This window comes from Medicago truncatula, chromosome 3 (genome assembly GCF_003473485.1).
Source record: "Medicago truncatula cultivar Jemalong A17 chromosome 3, MtrunA17r5.0-ANR, whole genome shotgun sequence".
NCBI lineage: Eukaryota > Viridiplantae > Streptophyta > Magnoliopsida > Fabales > Fabaceae > Medicago > Medicago truncatula.
The window spans coordinates 35,025,701-35,044,533 of NC_053044.1; the positions used below are offsets into that span (position 1 = coordinate 35,025,701).

At 33.3% G+C, this 18,833-nt stretch overlaps 1 protein-coding gene across 1 annotated transcript; it reads right to left on the bottom strand.

Moving 5' to 3' along the window:
* Nucleotides 1-1,224: 1,224 nt before the first annotated feature.
* Nucleotides 1,225-3,971, bottom strand: LOC11406674 (chlorophyll a-b binding protein CP29.3, chloroplastic). Its single transcript, XM_003600828.4, has 2 exons — nt 3,334-3,971; nt 1,225-1,753 (listed from the first exon to the last, which is right to left on the bottom strand). The coding sequence occupies exons 1-2, from the start codon at nt 3,847-3,849 to the stop codon at nt 1,433-1,435; spliced, it is 837 nt and encodes a 278-aa protein (XP_003600876.3). The 5' UTR covers nt 3,850-3,971; the 3' UTR covers nt 1,225-1,432.
* Between the last annotated feature and the right edge of the window lie 14,862 nt (nt 3,972-18,833).

Here is an 18,833-nt window from a genome sequence, read left to right on the forward strand (position 1 = left end):
ACACAATAAGAATAATCAAGTGTATTTAGTTTATAATTTAGTTTGCTTGATCAATCTAACGTTTTAAAAAAATGATGTAACCTAACAAGGTCTCTCATCCTAGAGAGAGCCACACACACCAAAGATTAATCCACATATTTATGAATCTTTGATGAACACACACGAGGACAACACAAAGAGAACAAATGAACAAAGATTTACGTGGTTCGACACTTGTTACGGTACATCCACATATAACATCTCAATATAATGTATTTACTATCTCAAAAAGTATTGCAATGATTGTAACTCAATCTCGGATTGTGTATCAACCTACAATACTCTTACTCAAGAGTTAAAAATAATGATAACACTCATATCTCACACAAGTGATGATCACCCACACATCATCTCCCTAGGACCTTGTTAGGGATGCCTCAACTCTGCACATTATCACAAAAAATGGAGATATTTCACCTCCGCACAAGTATCTCTATTTATGAGAGAAGTAACCACCTTCATTCATTAATATTACAAAGTAGATATTTTTTGTTATATATACAAAGTTTCAACCACTATTTAACAATGATTTATTTTTGTTGGAGAATCTATTGAACATATAAGATGAATTATCTTCTTTCAATCGAATTGTTTCCATATGCAAGAACTGGTGATTAAATCTTTGATCATTTCCTTAAGAGGCTGAAACCCATTGCCTTTGAACTAATCCATTGTCGGTTTCTCGCCTCTCCTTTAATCATAATCATGGGATTTTTCAAGTCTCAACTTACATTCATGCACCTCATGAAAATATACCTCTTAAATTTTACCGTACCGTGACAATTTTTTGTGAATTTATTAGTTGAATTAAAACTAAGCTTTTGATACTTAAATATATTTAATTATTTTCTTATATTACTATGTCCCTAATTATAAGATCTTTTTGAGAATTTTTTTCCCTTTTTATAAGATCCAATTGCTATTTCTAACTATATTAATTATTTCTTTACATACATGTCTCTATTTATTATACATCTTTTTCTTCAATCTGCAATAAATAGCATATAGAAAACATAAACTAACTTTCTCTCCTAAGGATAAAATTGTAAAAATAATAGTGATATAAAAACAACTTTATTACCCATTTTCTTAATTTCCGTAGTTTTAGCAAAAGAGTCTTATAATTGACGGAGGTAGAAAGTAGCGAGATAAATGTGACGGAGGTAGTAAGTAGCGAGATAAATGTTTGTAGAACAGAAAAACATATATACCGTAAGTTGTTGCTATAAGCAGCATTACATAGAAGCATGCAACAGAGTACAAACATACATAAATGGTATACATAGCAGTTTTTAACTTCTGCAGAAGAAAAATAAATTAACTAAATTTAAAGATGGAGTAATTAGTGACACATAGTATTGAAGATTGAGATAAAAGGGCTTCACATGTTATGTCACTGGTTGAAGGTAGCAATGAAACCAATAGGTCCTTTTCCTGTAACAGCAGCTTGAATTGCAAAGATGAGGAAAACCACCATGGCCAAACGAGAATGCTTAATCTCTGCCAATTGAAGTCTTTCTTTCTCTTCAGGATCACTGGCCAAACCAAGAGGATCAAAGAACTTTCCACCTGGGTATAACCTTTTCTCTGGGTCAAGCTCTGCATTCCTTTGAAACTCAATGTAGCCAATTACTAATACTTCAATCCATATCAATGTGCTAATTGAGAATGGAAGAGAAAATCCAAAGTAGGATGATCCTTCCACCAGCTCTACCTGAAAATAGTAGATAGTAGTTATCAAAACAAAAAGAAAATGAAAATATTCTTTCAACTAACTAATTTATGTTTGTCCGTCTTTAATTTCGGCTCTGATTGGTAAAAAGCAACGAATAGCTTATAAACTAGCCTATAATAGATGGATCTATTGGAGATGACTTATAAGTTAGCTGATTAAATTTATAGTATTTGGTAAAATCATCGATTAAAATAATTTATAAAAATGAAATGACATAACAAAAAGTGCATTTAATTAATATTTATTTTTTTAATTAAGATTGTAAGAGTTTGCTCAGCGGTAAAAACTTGACTTTTAATTTTAAAGGACAAAGTTTAAGTTGATAAAAAAGAGGACAAAGTTCAAATCTCTTTAAGAAATAGTTTTAAAAAGTGTCATTAGTGTCATTGTTAATAACAATAATTCCTAACTCGAGATTAAAAGAAAATTATGTTTAGTTGCAAGAATTTGTTTTCAAGAACTTTGTCAAAACAAGTTGTGTGGCCTGTTGGAAAGGGAACAAAAGAAATAATCAAGACACAATCTCCTACAAATCAAATAATAATGTGAATTTTTGTCTTCATCGTTCTTGGTTCATAAGTCATCTTCAGCCATATTAACCACACTAATACAAAAAGCTTAACTAGGAATATTGGCGACAGAATCACATCCATGACCTAGGGACCATATTACATTGTCCGTAGCTAATACACATAAAATGTACAATTTCCTCTGTCTTGTCACATAGTTTCCCCTTCTAATTTCCACACACTCTAGTATCTCATCCCAATGATGTTAATGAAAGATCATTTGAACAAATGAAAGTGTAAAGCCCTATGAAACCGACACATCGCCATCACGGGAACATAGGCATCAATAATAAAGATTATAATCGGTTATATGTTGTGAACATAACTTAATTGATAGAGACAATGTATTATATATATAGGGATTGAGTTCGAATTTAGACACTTCACTTATTCGTCTTAAATGATATTTTTATTAGACCCGGACACATCACATTATTGTAATCCAAAATGTCAATACCATAACAAATTTGGATAAAAAATTAGATGGTTTATGCAGATTAAATATATGATTAATAGATAGTTAATAGTTTTGAGCGTCAAACCATGATTTTAAGTATGACTTGGAAATCATTGTTAATGGTGTTCAAAATTGTGGCTCGTGTTTAGGGAATGTTTTATGATTATCAATCATCTACACCAAAATTAATCCAATATTTGAATTGCATTATCCATATTAATTGGTATGTTTTTTATTTTTAAATCTATGAATTAAAATAATATATATAACTCTGCCAAGTATATTAGTCTAGTTGATAAAGAGTTAACTCATACTCCGAAATAACAAGAGTTGTTCAACTCTCGTTATTAACATTAAAACCTCGTTGGCGTTTGTAAATGCTCTTTCAATCTTAATGTTAGTCTTGACCATAATGAATCCGAAATTCAACTCATCTAAATTTTTTTATTATAAAAAAACAACAATAACATAGCTCTATTGAACAATGACTATAATTGAATAACAACAATGAAAAGGAGTAATAAAAAAGGTACCTTTCCAGCATCTTGCCATGCGACACCAGTGAAAGCTTCAACAGCCAAAGCACCAAGAGCACCAAGCATAGCCCATCTTCCATGAATAACCTCACACTCACGAAACCTCTGAATCCCAAAAACCTCCGTGTAAGGCTGAAACGGTGTAGGGTTAACATCTGTACTCTCAACCCTAGTCCCAATAATATCACCTGCAAGGTTCTTAGCCAAGTTCTGGTCAAGTGAGTCAAGATCAAACTGCAGATACTCAACAGGTTTGGCTAATCCCAATGGATCAAAACCACGGTCACCGATCATCGTCCCATCGAGCCATTCCGGTGGCTGAGCACCAGGAAACCACACTAGCCCATCACTTTCCTGTTTTCTCACTTTTTTCACTTCCTTTTTCTTAGGTGCTGGCTTTAACTTGGTACCTATGTTGAAGAAAGCACGAACTCTTCCCATGTTTGAGGTTGGTTTGCAGAGACTTGTGCCGAAAAAATGTGACATGGTGGCGGCGGTTGCGGTGGTTGCCATGGTGGCTGGCTTTGTTTGGATTTAGGAACAAGGTATGTCGGAGGGACAAAGTGGGAAATGAATTATATATGTGTTTTAGTGATCAAGAAGGGAGTGGTCTATCTTGCTTCTTATCTGCATGGTGTAATTGGATGGTTGGTTTATTGCTGCGTCATATTTATTTATTTTGTGGACCTTATGAAAAAGGAAAAAATATTTTCTTTGTTTTACATTTTCACTTTTTTCTTATATTTGTTATCCAAGCTCCAACCATTGTTTGGCTTATAATATTTTACAAATTTTAGAACTTTGAAACAAAATATTATTTACTTGAATCACACACTTATGTGATAAAAAAATAAAAACTTCATATATGTCGAACAAAGTTTTCTATAGGCAAAACAATGTTTTTTTTTTTTAAGTGCATCTATAGGTAAAACAAAGTATTTTTTTTCTTCTTAAGTTCGTCCAATTAATATTTAATGTTGTTTTGTCAAATGAAGAGAATATTTAATTCAGAATTTCGTCTAGAGGTAAATAAATTTGGATTAAAGAGAGTGAAATTTAGAAATATAAAAACAATAAATAAAACAAAACAAAAACCAATTAAAGATAGTGAAATTTAGAAACACTCTTAAAACGGGTGTCGTAACTACTTCATGTTTGTGCTTTGTTGAATCTTAGGTATATTTTGCTAGCGGAGCTCTCTCCAATCTATCATGGTTTATCTTTGGCTCGTGATCTGCATGTTGCGAAATTAGTGTGCTATACAAACTCTCTTCTCAGCATCGGTCTCATTATCGGTTCAACCATGAATTACTGCATTTATGCTGCTCTCATCCAAGACATAAAGGACATGATATGCCTAAGCATTGTTACTATCGTTCACTTTCGGCGGGAGGGCAACCAATGCGCCGATTTTTTTGGCTAAAATGGTAGCTTCGTCTTATCTTGAATTTACTTGGGAAACCTTCTTCCCTAGGGGCTAATTTTTGTTTGCCTGTTTAGGCTTTTTTATTTGTTCCTTGCCTCTGTTTTCTTTTCCTGGTTTATGTTCTTTTCCCTTTAAAAGCTTGTAAAAGTATTTAGTAAAGTCGGTTTCTTTATCTTTCTTTGATGCCTCCGTTGTACCCTTATCATGCAAGGGTACAAACCCTAGTGCATCACTTTCTTTTCTTCTCTTTTTTTTTTCTCTTTCTAATGATCCACTCTCCATATATTTAGGCAATTTGAAGAAGAAAAAAACCATACTAAAATATTTAACACGTAAACTATTTTAATTTTTTCTAAAGAAAAAAAAAAAGAAGATAAAACGAGTCCAATAGGCCAACTAAATAGGTCTAAAATGACCTGGTTGTTTCCAGCCTTAAAACAAGGAATCCAATATAGTCTCTTAAAATTATTCAATTTTTTTTTTCGTGGCTAGGCATGGAGGTTGCAAAGGCAGTAGTCATTAGACCGAAATGAAGAAAAACTAAGCTCTCCTCTTGAGCAACAATCTTCATTATGCCAGGGGTTTAAATTTTTTTTAAAACTCGATATCCGATCCAAGAATTGACTAATTCGAGGGGACCAATCTCACCGCCCACTTGCAGGGGCTCCGTTTAAAGCCAGAGTAAGCTCTGTATAGACTTAGCCCACCAAAATTGGCACCAGAGGGAATCAAACATGAGACCTCTGGAGGAGCAAACTCCAAGATCCTAAGCCAACCACTAGGCCAACCCCAAATGGGTTTAAATGAGATATAGAATTATATAGAAATGAGTTGTGAAGGCATTGACATCCTCTCCAAACGGATTTCTCATTTAGTATAATATGCTGTAAAAATGGATTTTTAGGATTTCTCATCAATTTCTCATAGTTTAAGATTTAAAATGACATCTTATTTTCTCCCTTCGAAGGAATTGAAATCAAAAACATATTTTCCTCGCTCTTCGATGACAATTTTCTTATTTAGTATGGACCAAATGATTTGGAACACCTTACAATGTCCACCACACATTTGTCACCAAAATACGATCAAGACAACTTTTCGCACTTCTATTGGATAGGATCAAGTAAATTGTCTCCCAAAGAGGGAAAAATCTACGAGTCCTAATAAGAAAAATAAATTTACCAAACTCATAGGTCTCACTCACCTTACGACGATGATGCTAAAAAAAAACACCCTTTTCTTTCAATATTTGAAAGCACCGAATTAAAATATCACAATACACACCACTCATCACCTCAAAAACACCCCTTATACCTAAAAAAATTACTCAACATCATCCTTTGAGTATAAGTTAACACCAAAACAATGCATTCTAAGAGCCCTCGACTCTAGATACACCACAAGAAAACCTGGATTGGAGAAAAAGAACACAAACTCTCCTTTTGATTTGAATTCCTAAAAGATATTAACTAAAGAGCAGCGTAAGTAGCATAATCATCCAAACACAAAGCTAAGTTAATACCATGGACATACCCCACCTCCTTCTTGACAAGGAAACATACAGAGAAATGTGAAGTTGACTTATTAGGACCTGAGAGATGAGCATTGGATAGTAATCATAATACCATTGGTCGATCCCTAATTGCCCCCATTATTGATATAGCTTAGGATCCACCCACCAAGATGGATTAAGGAGATTTTGATAGTATTAATGGTTGCTAGGAGATGCTAACGAAAAGCATCTTCCCACAAGGCGGTGAAACAATTCAACTCCTAAGAATAGACGTGACCCACAAATTGGAAGAAATGGTTGACGAGATAGTGGACAATACAAAACGATCACTAGTACAAACACGGACCCCTAAGCATTGAATAAATTCCAATTCATTGTTATTTCTTCCTTGATTATTGACGTAGAATGCAATTTGAATAAAGAACAATTAGAGAATAGACAAGAGTGGGAAAAGAGAAGTTCTCATTAGTGTTGAATTACATCTCATTACAAGCTTTTTATAAGCTTCGAATCATTAATGCCTCTCAAAATCGGAGGTTACATCCCGTTATAAGTAGATAACATAATAACTACCTAACTAACTTTACAACGCAACAACCATAAAACCTAAGCAAATATTATCAGTCATAGCATTGTGTTTGTCATAAATCATATGCACGGTCACAAAATTCATTGTGATTTTTATGTCTGCAATCTATCTTAATCCCTTCTCCGACCCTGTTTTTTTGATTTCATCTCAAATTCCATAGTACATTCGTTGTCTTTTTATTTTTATATATGTTTTTTGAATTCATCTGACATTCTTGCACTTTATTGCACAAGAAGACAAGTAACTGAAACTGAAAAGTCTATTTTTTTGATAATTTAGATGAACTCTAAAATGTTCTGCACATCACTTTATGCACAATGTTCTATATTTATGGTGATTTGTGAGTGGATTTGAGCCAAGTTATATTCGTATATATGCTCTTTTATATGAGACATTTATACTTGAATAAAATTTGATTACTTTTGAAGTCTAAGCAATTATCTTGATGGTTTTATACTTGAACCTTGGTTTTGAGGATGCTTATTCAAAAGGTTATAAAGGCTATTGTTTTTTCTCACCCTACCATCTTATTTGGCATCCTCTTTTTTTTTTTTTCCCACCTGGGAATTTTAGTCTATACATTGATTTTTTTTTTTTTTGACAAGTAGTCTATATATTGATGTAATTATATATAATGAAGTTTTGTTAACTCTACAAAGACATTGAATCTTTTCATGCAATTTGCTGAATTTTGGGAGTTTTTAGAATCGTAAAAAGATTATATATATAATCTGAACAAATGATATTTTCAAGAAGGAAAAAAAAGAGGGTGCATGAAAAGAGAATAGGGTGGAAAAATTAATAGTAGAAAAGTTTCTTGGATTGGGTCCATGAAGCCCAGTTTTCAAACAAGACTTGTATGGATAAGAATTGGGGATTTCTTTTTAGACCCCCTTGGTATCCCTTTGTGCTGAAAACGGTCATTTGGGAGTTTCCACCGAATGAGTTAAAACTAAAAAAATGTCCTTCGAAAATTATCTCTCGAATTTTTCCAGAAGCTTGGGAGACATTGAGGGGGTCTAAAATGAACTGCTCTAAAAATTTGTGCAACACTAGTGTAGGCCTATCAGCCAGAGCAAATAGAAATTTAACTCGATTTATTATTTATTTACCGTTACGAATAGTGATTGTTAAGGAGAATATAAAGTATGTTAGTTTTATTTAGTTAATTAGTTAATGCACTTGATCTCGACCATTAAATTCATAATTCATATTTCATGAGTATGATCTGTGACCCAATCATCCCATCCCATGTTTTTTCAAATTGTAGCATAACATATCTAAGATATGTTGGATAAAATTCTACCGGGCTATGATAATTGGAGCACTAAGGTTAAACTCTATATGTTCAGCCGTGTGCATGAGCGGGTTTGTTAAGAGTCCTGTATTGGATGACATATGATCACATTATGTGTTTATAATTAAGGATAATTCTCACTTTACAAGCTAATTTTATAAGGTTGATATAAACCTAACCAAAAAGTTTAAAAAGGATTCTCAATATCTACAAATAGGATCATGGTGTAATGATCCTATTGATAGAGATAATTCATAGATGATTTCTAAGTTACTAACCAAAACTAACATAATTCATATCCTTCCAATTATCACATATACAAATTGAGAGGATCCTAACACACACACACACACACACCCCTCCCCCCCCCCCCACAAAAAAAATACTATCTCCGTCCCTAATTATAAGATCATTTTAAAAAAATAATTTGTCCCTTTTTATAAGACCCCTTTGGTGTTTCCAAGTACATTAATTATATCTTTACCAACATACCCTTATTTTGCATTTTTTCTTCAATCAACAATAAATATTATATTGAAAACATAAATTTACTCTTTCTCTTAAGGATAAAATTGTAAAAACAATAGTAATTATATACAAATTTAATACTACAACCAACTTTCTTAATCTCCACAATTTTGGCAAAAGGCTCCTGTATTTAGGGACGGAGGTAGTATACAATATACATACTTTATACTATATAGATATAGATAGATGTCACCAATGGACCAAGGGCAAAGGGAAATGTCAAGCTTAAGCAGGAATTTGATACTATATCATGGCATATACGCCTATTAGACTTTACTTTTGACACACCATGTCATGCACTTATAAAGCTGATGATGGTGGTACCTTAGCTCCCATATTTCCCATGCATTCTTATATATCTAGCACAGTGATAAAAATTCATGTAAATTGTAATTTTTTTTGAAGGAATGTAAATTGCAATTGTAATATGAATAGAGGTGGATCATGGACCAATATATATATAAAAAAAGATGATCTTAAATTAATTATTAACGAGGTTGAACCCCTTTTCAAGCCACTGTTCCCATTAGCATTATTGTTAACACTTAACAGAGTATACCATCAACTATTATAGGCTGTAAAGAGAGAACAACAATATAATGCGATCAAAGATCACTTAATTTGATTGCTTTTCCCATCAAATTTTTCATGAAAAATCTAAGAGAGAAAAACCATCATTCACACGTGTTGATGTCGGATAATGTTACTAGAAAGTCAAGAATGTTTTTTTTTTTTGAAGGAAGAAAGTCAAGAATGTTGATGACTACAAGGTTGTAAGGGACATATGCCTAAGTGGACTACATAAGACATCATAATCAACCAAACAAAAAAGATAAAGTAAATAGGAAAAATTCTCCCACAATGCCTACACATTTCACCTGCTCTTAATTTCTAGGTGTGTTTCTACGCTTCTTCTAATAATCATACTCATGATTTTTTTACCTATAATTTAGTCTTGTCTCAAATCCTATATTCCCCGACATTAATTATTCCTAATGTCACTTCTAAACTTTTACTAATCCTCCCTTTGGGGTTTTGTCGTTCTGATTTGCACGTGTGTTGCTTAGTTCACACTGAGGTAATTAGTCTCAAATGCTATCATCATCCTAAATACTTAAATCTCCTATCTAATTCACACGGAGATTATTTTTTTTTTCTTCTTTTCAAGTCATCATTAAATATATTTGATTTTTATTGTTTAAATTTTCTTAATGAAAAGGAGGAGAAAGCATGCGCAACGGTAAAGTTGTTGTCATATGATTGAAAGGTCACGAATTCAAATCCTAAAAAAAATTTGTGTAAAAAAAAAAGGTAAAGTTGTGTATAATACACCAAATGGTCTTCACCATATATACTGGATATCAACATAGTCGTTTATGTAAAAGCATATAGAGAAAGAGATATGGACATGCCGAGTTGCCTATTTGGTACATTGGACCTCGATACCTTAACCTAAGTGAGTTTTAGGGAACTACATCACTTTGAAGTCACTCATTTTTTTTTACTCTAATGGTGCAAAACTTAAAAACCTTAAAACCACAATTTACTCAATATTGCTAAGGATTAGTTGCTTCAACAAACTATCGTCTTTCTCCTTCAATGGTAAAACTCATTAAAGACACTTTTGAAACTTAAAAACGCTCTATCGTGTATATCGTCTTATAAATTTGTTTTCTTCTAATTTGTTTTCCACTCTTTTACATTTACTCTTTTATTTATCTATTATCAACGACTTTAGTCGAGGTAGATTTACATGACAGAGGATCCAAAAATAACCGATTGATAAAATTTTATAGATTAAATTCATGATTTTTATCTCCAGATTTTATTTTAGATATTTCAACACCGTGTTTAGTAGAGAAGAAATATAGAAGAGAGAGTTAGTATGTTTGTTTCAATGGAAAGAAAGTGACGAGGAAAGAAATGTGAGGGGGAAAAAACACTTTTCATTGTTTGGAAACCCTCTAAAAAGGTGATGGAAAGAAAGAATCTGGTGGGACCCATGTCAAAATCTTTTCCCCTCACATATGGACGGAAAGGTTTAGGCACATGAATATTTTGATTGAAAAGTCAACAATACCCTTACTTTTATTTTTTCTATTTTTTTTCTACTAGTTAAGTGTGTTTTTATCTTTTTCTAATTAACTGCTTTGTTATTTTGTTACGTAGCACTTGACTTACAATTGCACTATACTCACATCTAAGCATACATTTTTTTCCATTGAATTATGTGTACACGTGTTTATATTTTATATGATAATATATGTATGCATTACTATATCTCTACAGGGGTATTTCTGTCAATTAAAAAATACAGATCTTTCTTTCCTTTCACTTTCTAACCCACTTTCTCTTATACCAAACAACCATAACAATCCCTTTATTTTCTACTTACTTTCTTTCCTTACACAATCTTTCCTATCTCTATCTTTTCTTTCACTTTCATTCCCAAACCAAACAAAGCCTTAAGGAGGAGAAAGTTGGGAAGAGGGTTACTTCTCTTGTTTGGTACACAAGATAAATAGCAGAGAGGTTAAATAAAAGCCTATATGTGGGACCCACCTAAAAACCTTTCTCTCTTGACATGCGAAGAAATGTAGGGAGAGATTGAATAACTTTTCTTATTCCTGTGATACCCTCTATCAAAAAGATGACTGGTAAAAAGTTAATCACATTTGAGTTTAACCTTGTGAGATTTCAATACGTTTTTTAACAAGAAGGGTATTGAAATAGTAAAAATTGATGTCTTGTTGGATTGATTCAGGATTAAGAATAATGTGAATGAAAATAAAAAGGATTAACAATAATGTAAAGTCGATTAAAGTTATGATTATTATGTAAGAAGAAAGTTTCAATGCTCATAAGGTTGGATAAGGATTTGACACAAAATGAACAGCAGCACCAATTTTGAGCTGGGGGTTATGTCCAATTAAACATGACATTAATAAGCAATCACATCCTAATTAGCCCGCAATTAAAGTTAATCAAGATAATTGAGTTACCATTAGTTTAGTTTCAAGTATCCCAACATATAATTATTGATGTTTAGGAACATATTTTTCCATTATTTTTGTCTAATCAGAATCCATTGAATGTTTTTACTTGGTTAAAAACACAAATAAAAAATATTATTTGGACACACATAGATAACAAAAATTAAACGATAAAAAAAAGTAATAAAAAAATAAACAGTTATGATAAGTAAACACAAAAAGCCAGACAAATATACGACACCATCGTATAATACTACTTTTTATTTTCTATTTTCTATTTTTTTTCTTTCTTTCTTTTCTTTTCTTCTTTTCTTGTTGTTGCAGCTCTCACCACCATGACCCATCTCTCTCCGTCGAGATCTCGCCGGCGACGACCACCAACGTCATTTTCAGTCACTCTAACTGTGTTTTCTCTCACGTCAAAGGTATCTCCGCTGAGATCTCACCCACCGAATTTCACCGACGACGACAGCTGCCGACATTGTTCTCAATCACTCTCACACCTGACTTCCCACCGGAGACCAGCACCGACATCGGCATCGTCTCCGTTGTTCTCTCTCAGCCAATATACACAAGTCGTTATATTCCACCTACATCGCCGTCACCTGAACTCTCTATGCGACCTTCATTTTTTCGAGACGCCTTGACCTGAACTATGTCGCGCTGCGATATGCGTTTCCCTGGCCACTGTCACTCATCTCAATCACTCTCACACCTGACTTCCCACCGGAGACCAGCACCGACATCGACATCGTCTTTGTTGTTCTCTCTCAGCCAATATACACACGTCGTTATATTCCACCTACACCGCCGTCACCTGAACTCTCTCTGCGACCTTCATTTTTTCGAGACGCCTTGACCTGAACTATGTCGCGCTGCGATATGCGTTTTCCTGGCCACTGTCACTCATCTTCTACAAGACAAGGTTGTGGGTGAAAGAGAGAGTTCTGAGGAAGGATGAAGGGAGATGAAAGGTGCGTGAGATCCAGACTAAAGTGAGAGAGAAAATGTATTCGAAATTACTCCTTTGCCCTTGCTTACATGTGAAAATTATAGAAATACCCTTATAGAGATATGGTGTCTGTATTGTGTCTCATTTTTTGTGTTTGTTTATCATTTCTCATAAAAAAAATGATGTAACTAATTTACTTTTCTTTTAAATTTTTCTATTAATAAGTGTGTGTCTAATTTGTTTGTCTTTGTGACTAAGTAAAATTAGCCGTATGTCAAAAGGTGTTTTTCATTCACTCTTTTCATTAGAATAAAGATTGGTAGACACCTTTAATGTGTATATCCCTTTGTACTACTCTCGAAAATTTCAGTTAATCAAATATGTCACAAGGTGTTTTTCATTCACTCTTTTCATTAGAATAAAGATTGGTGGACACCTTTAATGTGTATTGTACTACTCTCGAAAATTTCAGTTAACCAAATATATCACATTTTTTCAGTTGAGTAACCACTATTTAGAAGCTGAAAAATGTGGTCACACAACTAAAATGTGCATGACCACTATTTTTCTACTTAGTTAACAAAATAAATTCTGGAAAAATAGTGGTCACACAACTAAAAAAATGTGGTCACATAGACCATATATTAGGTTACCTGAAATTTTTCAGAGTGATACAAAAAGATGTACATATTAAAATTGTCTACCTATAATTGATCTTTCATTAATGTTTTGAAAACAATGAAGCGACATGTTTTTCATTCACTCTTGTCATTAATGTTTTGAAAGCATGGAAGTGACAAATAGAACTAAACAGAGATTGGTAATAATGGATGTATAGAGAAAGAAACAACGGAGCGAAAACTTCAAATGTAATAGTAATACAGATGGGCTCTTATAGCTAGTAATCACAAGGCTGCATGTGGAGGAGTTTTTAGAGATGAATCAAGTGCGTGCCTAGATGATTTTGGCCGGAATTTGGGGTATTGTTCGGTGCTCATGTCGGAATTTTGGGGAATACACTCTGCTCTTGAACTTGCTTGGGATAAAGGATATCGAACATTTTTTTCTTGAACCTGACTCGGCTATTGCAGTATCTTTGGTTAATAAGGGGTGTCCCTCGACTCATTCTTGCTTTTCTATTGTCTTCCTCATTAATTGCCTTATGATGAAGGATTGGTAGGTTATAGTTTCTCATATTTATAAACAGACAAACCAGCTGACCGGCTTGCGGATTATGCACTTTCAATACCTATGGGTACTTACTATTTTGATCATCCACCGCCGGGTTGTATTAACCTTTTATGGTAGAATGTAGCCAATGTCTATTTTAATCGTCGTGTTTGTCTGTAGTTTGGTCTAACGGCTTCCCTTGTATAAAAAAAAAACTTCAAAAGACTAACGAAGAATTAATGATGGAAACATTCCCGGATTTCATAAGCTAATTCATGTCAATTTGCTTTCAGCTTCAGTGACAAACATGTCAATTTGCATGTCATATGGAAACATTCCCATATGCACGGGTCGCCCGTTGTTGGTTACCATGTTAAATTGGACTTTTGCAATAACAAGTGTCTCACCCATGTTTCAAATAAAAACTCCTTATGTTAGCTTTAGTGACAAACATTTATTCTACGTGGGTATAATCAATTATAAGCTTACACTTATATCTGGAATATAGTAAAAAATCATTTTTTTTAACAAGCAAAAATGGAATATATATTAGAAACCAAAAGAGGAATTTCAAGCACAAGGTGTGCTAGAAATAACTCAAAAGTAAACAATTACAAGGACAAAATGTAGCCAACAGAACAAGGACAAAAAATAGCCAAAAAACAAGCTAGCCAATACCCAAACAAACAAAAGGGCTTAACCACCACATATGAAAATTATTACGGATAGAAAAATTAGTAGTCTTCATCCACCAAAAAGACTGTAATTTGATTTTCTCTACCAATTGGTGAACGGTATGGTCCTTATTTTTGAAGACCCTGCTGTTTCTTTCACTCCACATAACCCCCACAGAGCACAACCAAATAAGTTGCAAGAAAGAGCAAATAGTACGGGAAGCACTTGCGGAATACACAAACTGATAAAAGTGATCTGACACACAAAGAGGCTCAGCTGTAGCTATCCCTAACCAAGGCCGAATTTGACCCCACAAGGCAGCATAAAACGGGCAAGAGCGAAACAGATGTTGAGCAGTCTCAAGATCACCACAACCTACCACACAAAGCTGGTTGTCATGAGAAAGAACACCACACACACACAAATTATCCTTCGTCGGTAATCTATTTCGTAGGAGTCTCCATGCAAGAATAGAGACCTTCAGAGGAACCTGTTTATGCATAATTAAATCCACTAAAACTTCGGATGTCTGGACCGGTTGACTGGTAAGCATCTGGTAAACACCGCTAACTGAGTAACCGCTCGACGGATCAAGTCTCCACACCCAGTGATCTGTAATATTAAGTTGCAAGGAAACGTCAGACAATAAAATCATACACTCCCCTAACAACTCCTCCTCCCATGCCCACAACCGCCTACGCCACTGCCACGCCTCCCCCCCTTCGGCCCAACCTGACACGTACATATCTGCCACCGAAAAAGATTTATCGACAGCTAAGTCGAACAAACACCCAAAACGAACACACAAAGGCACATCTCCCACCCACAGGTCCAGCCAAAACAGCGTGTCTGCCCCATCTCCATCCTTACGCTCAACATTGTCCCTAAACCACCCTTCACCTACATCACCTAACCCATCTCGAATACCCGCCACCTCCTTCCACCACGAAGAAACACTCCGGCCCCCCAACCACCAACCTCCCATCCTCCTCACCATAACGCGCTACCAACACCCTATAGCCATACCACATACCACCCTTATCAACTAATAACCTCCAACACCATTTTCCTAACAGAGAAACATTAAACTCCCTCATCCTCCTCACCCCCAAGCAAAACATTGATGATAATATATATTTCATACGTCCAAATACATAAATAGAGAGATATATAGATAATAAAAAGTTTAGATGAGTTGGGTTTAAAGGTCTAACAAGAGTTATGGTAGACCTCAATGCTTAGAGAACATTATCTAATGTAATTACATGCCACCCACAAAAAAGATCCTAAATTTGGCAGCTGAAGTTGAATCCACGATCTTTTGTCTGAGTCAACTATTCACTAACCGAGTCAACTATTATATGCTTGTCGTATCTTTAAGTTTTGAGAGATCGCCGTATTATCACCAAGTGTAAAATCATGACATGTTTCATAAAATCTAGCACAATCGGGGAAGTTCCTAAGGCTTATCCTTTAATTGTTTTTATCTCTTAATAAAATTATCATAAAAATATACATGTTTGTCATCATAAAAAATGAGAGATTGTTGAATCAAAATGTTTTGAAAAACAATAACCCATAATTTCAGTTGATGACAGTTCGTCATTTCACATTTTTAGAGTCTTTTTATGATATTTTTGAGTTCACAACCAAGCTTAAGCAGTAAGAAAAGCAAGAAAAATTGAAGAAACTGAAAAAAGGAAATCTTGTCACTATTACTGAAAAACGTGTTACGATTTGGAGCTCTCAAGAAACATGCATTCGACATTGGTGAAAACGTGTCACGATGGCAAAAACGTGACACGATTATGGAAACCCTAATTTTGGTGGTTTGTTACACAAGGCAGAAACGTGTCACGATTTACTTAAATCGTGCCATGATTTTAGGAGCAGCTGTTGTCTATTTAAGCTGAAGACTATTCTCAGAAAACAAGAGTTACGAATTGGACAGAGCAAAGTGCGATTTTGAGACCTAAAGACGGCTAGGAGGGCGAATTCTTCAACCTTTTATCAGTTAATGTATGTTTTGATTCAATTATTGATTATGCTATTTGTAAACTCGATTATAAGTAGTTAAATCTCTTAGAGATTAGGTCTGAGATGATTCTTTGTAACCCTAATTGAACCATGTTGCTATGAAACTCTATTTATTGTGAATGACTACTGACCATAGCTTTCAACTTAGACCTAATTGAATTGTTCTAATAAACATGGTTAGTCTAGAAATGGATAATCGTTTATTAGTGATAATAGGTTAACATTCATAAAACCTTCAAAGATTATTAGACCACCTAAGAAATTAGGGTCTGTAGTTTTAGAAGAGGGTCCTAAGTCAAGGGATTGATTATGACTATTTTGTTAACTATCGTGGAACTAGAAAATTATTCATAAGAATAGGTGCAGTATACCAATTAGGGAAACTTAGATGATTCAAAAGACCTGATCTTATCTCTCTTCATATTTTCTAACAAAATTTATATTTTCTAACCGGATCTTTATTTTATGTTATTTACTTTTATGCAATCAAATCAAATCTACTGCCTAGGGTAAACAAAATAATTTATACATCCTAAATATTTACTTTATTGCTAAATTGAGATTAACACAGTCATCGTGGATACGAACTTATTTTATTACTTCGATAGTTTTTGGTACACTTGCCAATTGTCTATCATCAGTGATTGATGATAACAAAGGATAAGAGAATAACTTACACTCTAATACTTGTTTCATGCGTAGAAGATTTGTTGAAAGGACCTATATTTTGTTTACACTTGAAGAAACCTGAAAAATGTGTGACATATGACTATTGATCAACCTCTATGCGAGACTAAATCGTATTCACAAACATAAACTATGTATTTTACCATTGTCTTTACTCCTCAGACGACGAAGTTGTACGTAGCCATACTTTATGAAGGTAGAGAGACTCGGTTGAGTCGAATCTTTGTAGGTTGATATCTAAGGTATTGTAGGGTAGACAAGGGTATACCTTAACGTTTGTAATCAGTTTTGGTTATAGTGGATTAAGTCATCAAAGGTATTAAGGAAAAATCTATCTAAAAGGGGGCTGGAGGTAGCTGTCAAATTTGGAGTGAGCATGTAATCACTTGTGTTATTCTTCATTTTTTATTTTCTGTCTTAGCGTGGTGTTTATTTGATTTAGGTTGAAAGATTTGAACAAGTGCATATTCAATCAATGACTTTGTCGTCGTCAACTTTGCACATCCGGAGACTTGTGTAATCCAGAGACTTGAATATAGTTATATTTGCAGGCATATGTATGATGTCGTTTTATGCTATTAACATGGATGTGAGTTTGTTCGCAGATTCATCCTATTTGTTTTTAGCGACCTTGAATTTGTACCGTATCAATGTACTCTACTAATTTAAATGAATGAATATCGTTTATTTTTGTAAAAAAAAGAACTAAATTTTAGAGCTCTCATGATTATTTATATGAAATCATTTTGACTTTATTTTTTATTTAATTTGTTATAAAAAAATTATTTATTTTTTCAAGTTTTTATTTATTTTACTGGTTTTATATGTTGTGATAATTTTTTTTACCTATTTTATATTTGTTATAGAAAATTTAATTTATATTATAGATATGTCTAGTAAACTTTTTTTTACTGATTTTATTATTTCTTATATAAATTTGTTTGACTGGTTTTATGTCCTTTTATAGAAAGATATGTCTCTATAACTTTTTTGATTTGCTTTGTGTTGTGTCTCTTAAATTTATTTATAGAAATATTTTTTTGACAGATTTTATGTTTTGTTATAGAAAAAATCATTTATATTGATATGCCTATTGAAATGTAGATTTCCTCTTCTTTTTTATATATATACTTTTTTGACTGATTTTGACAACAAAAAAAAAATATTTTTGATTGATATATATTTTTTTGTATATAACTTTTTGACTGATTTTATGTTTTGTTATAGTAACTTTATTTTTTAGAGGTTATAGAATTTTTTTATTGATTTATTTGATGCTTTTACCATAGAAACATAATTATTTATAAAGCTATGATTGTTTCTTTGATTTTTTTTTTCTTCTATAAATGAAATGACAAAGATCATCAAAACAGTCACTTGGACTAGATCTTATAAACTTTTGACTGGTTATATTACAGTATACATGCTTATAATCAATATGTTTTTCCAGATATAGATATGTATCTTAAAAACAAAAAAGACTTTTTTCATAAAACAAAGAAGGAGGAGAAAAATAAAAACTTTCACATACCTTCCCTTACAAATCTTATATAAAAAGACACAATGATAAAAGAAAAAGTATTCTAGAGATAGAGTGAAAAAAAAAGAGTGACAGATTCCAAAATATCCC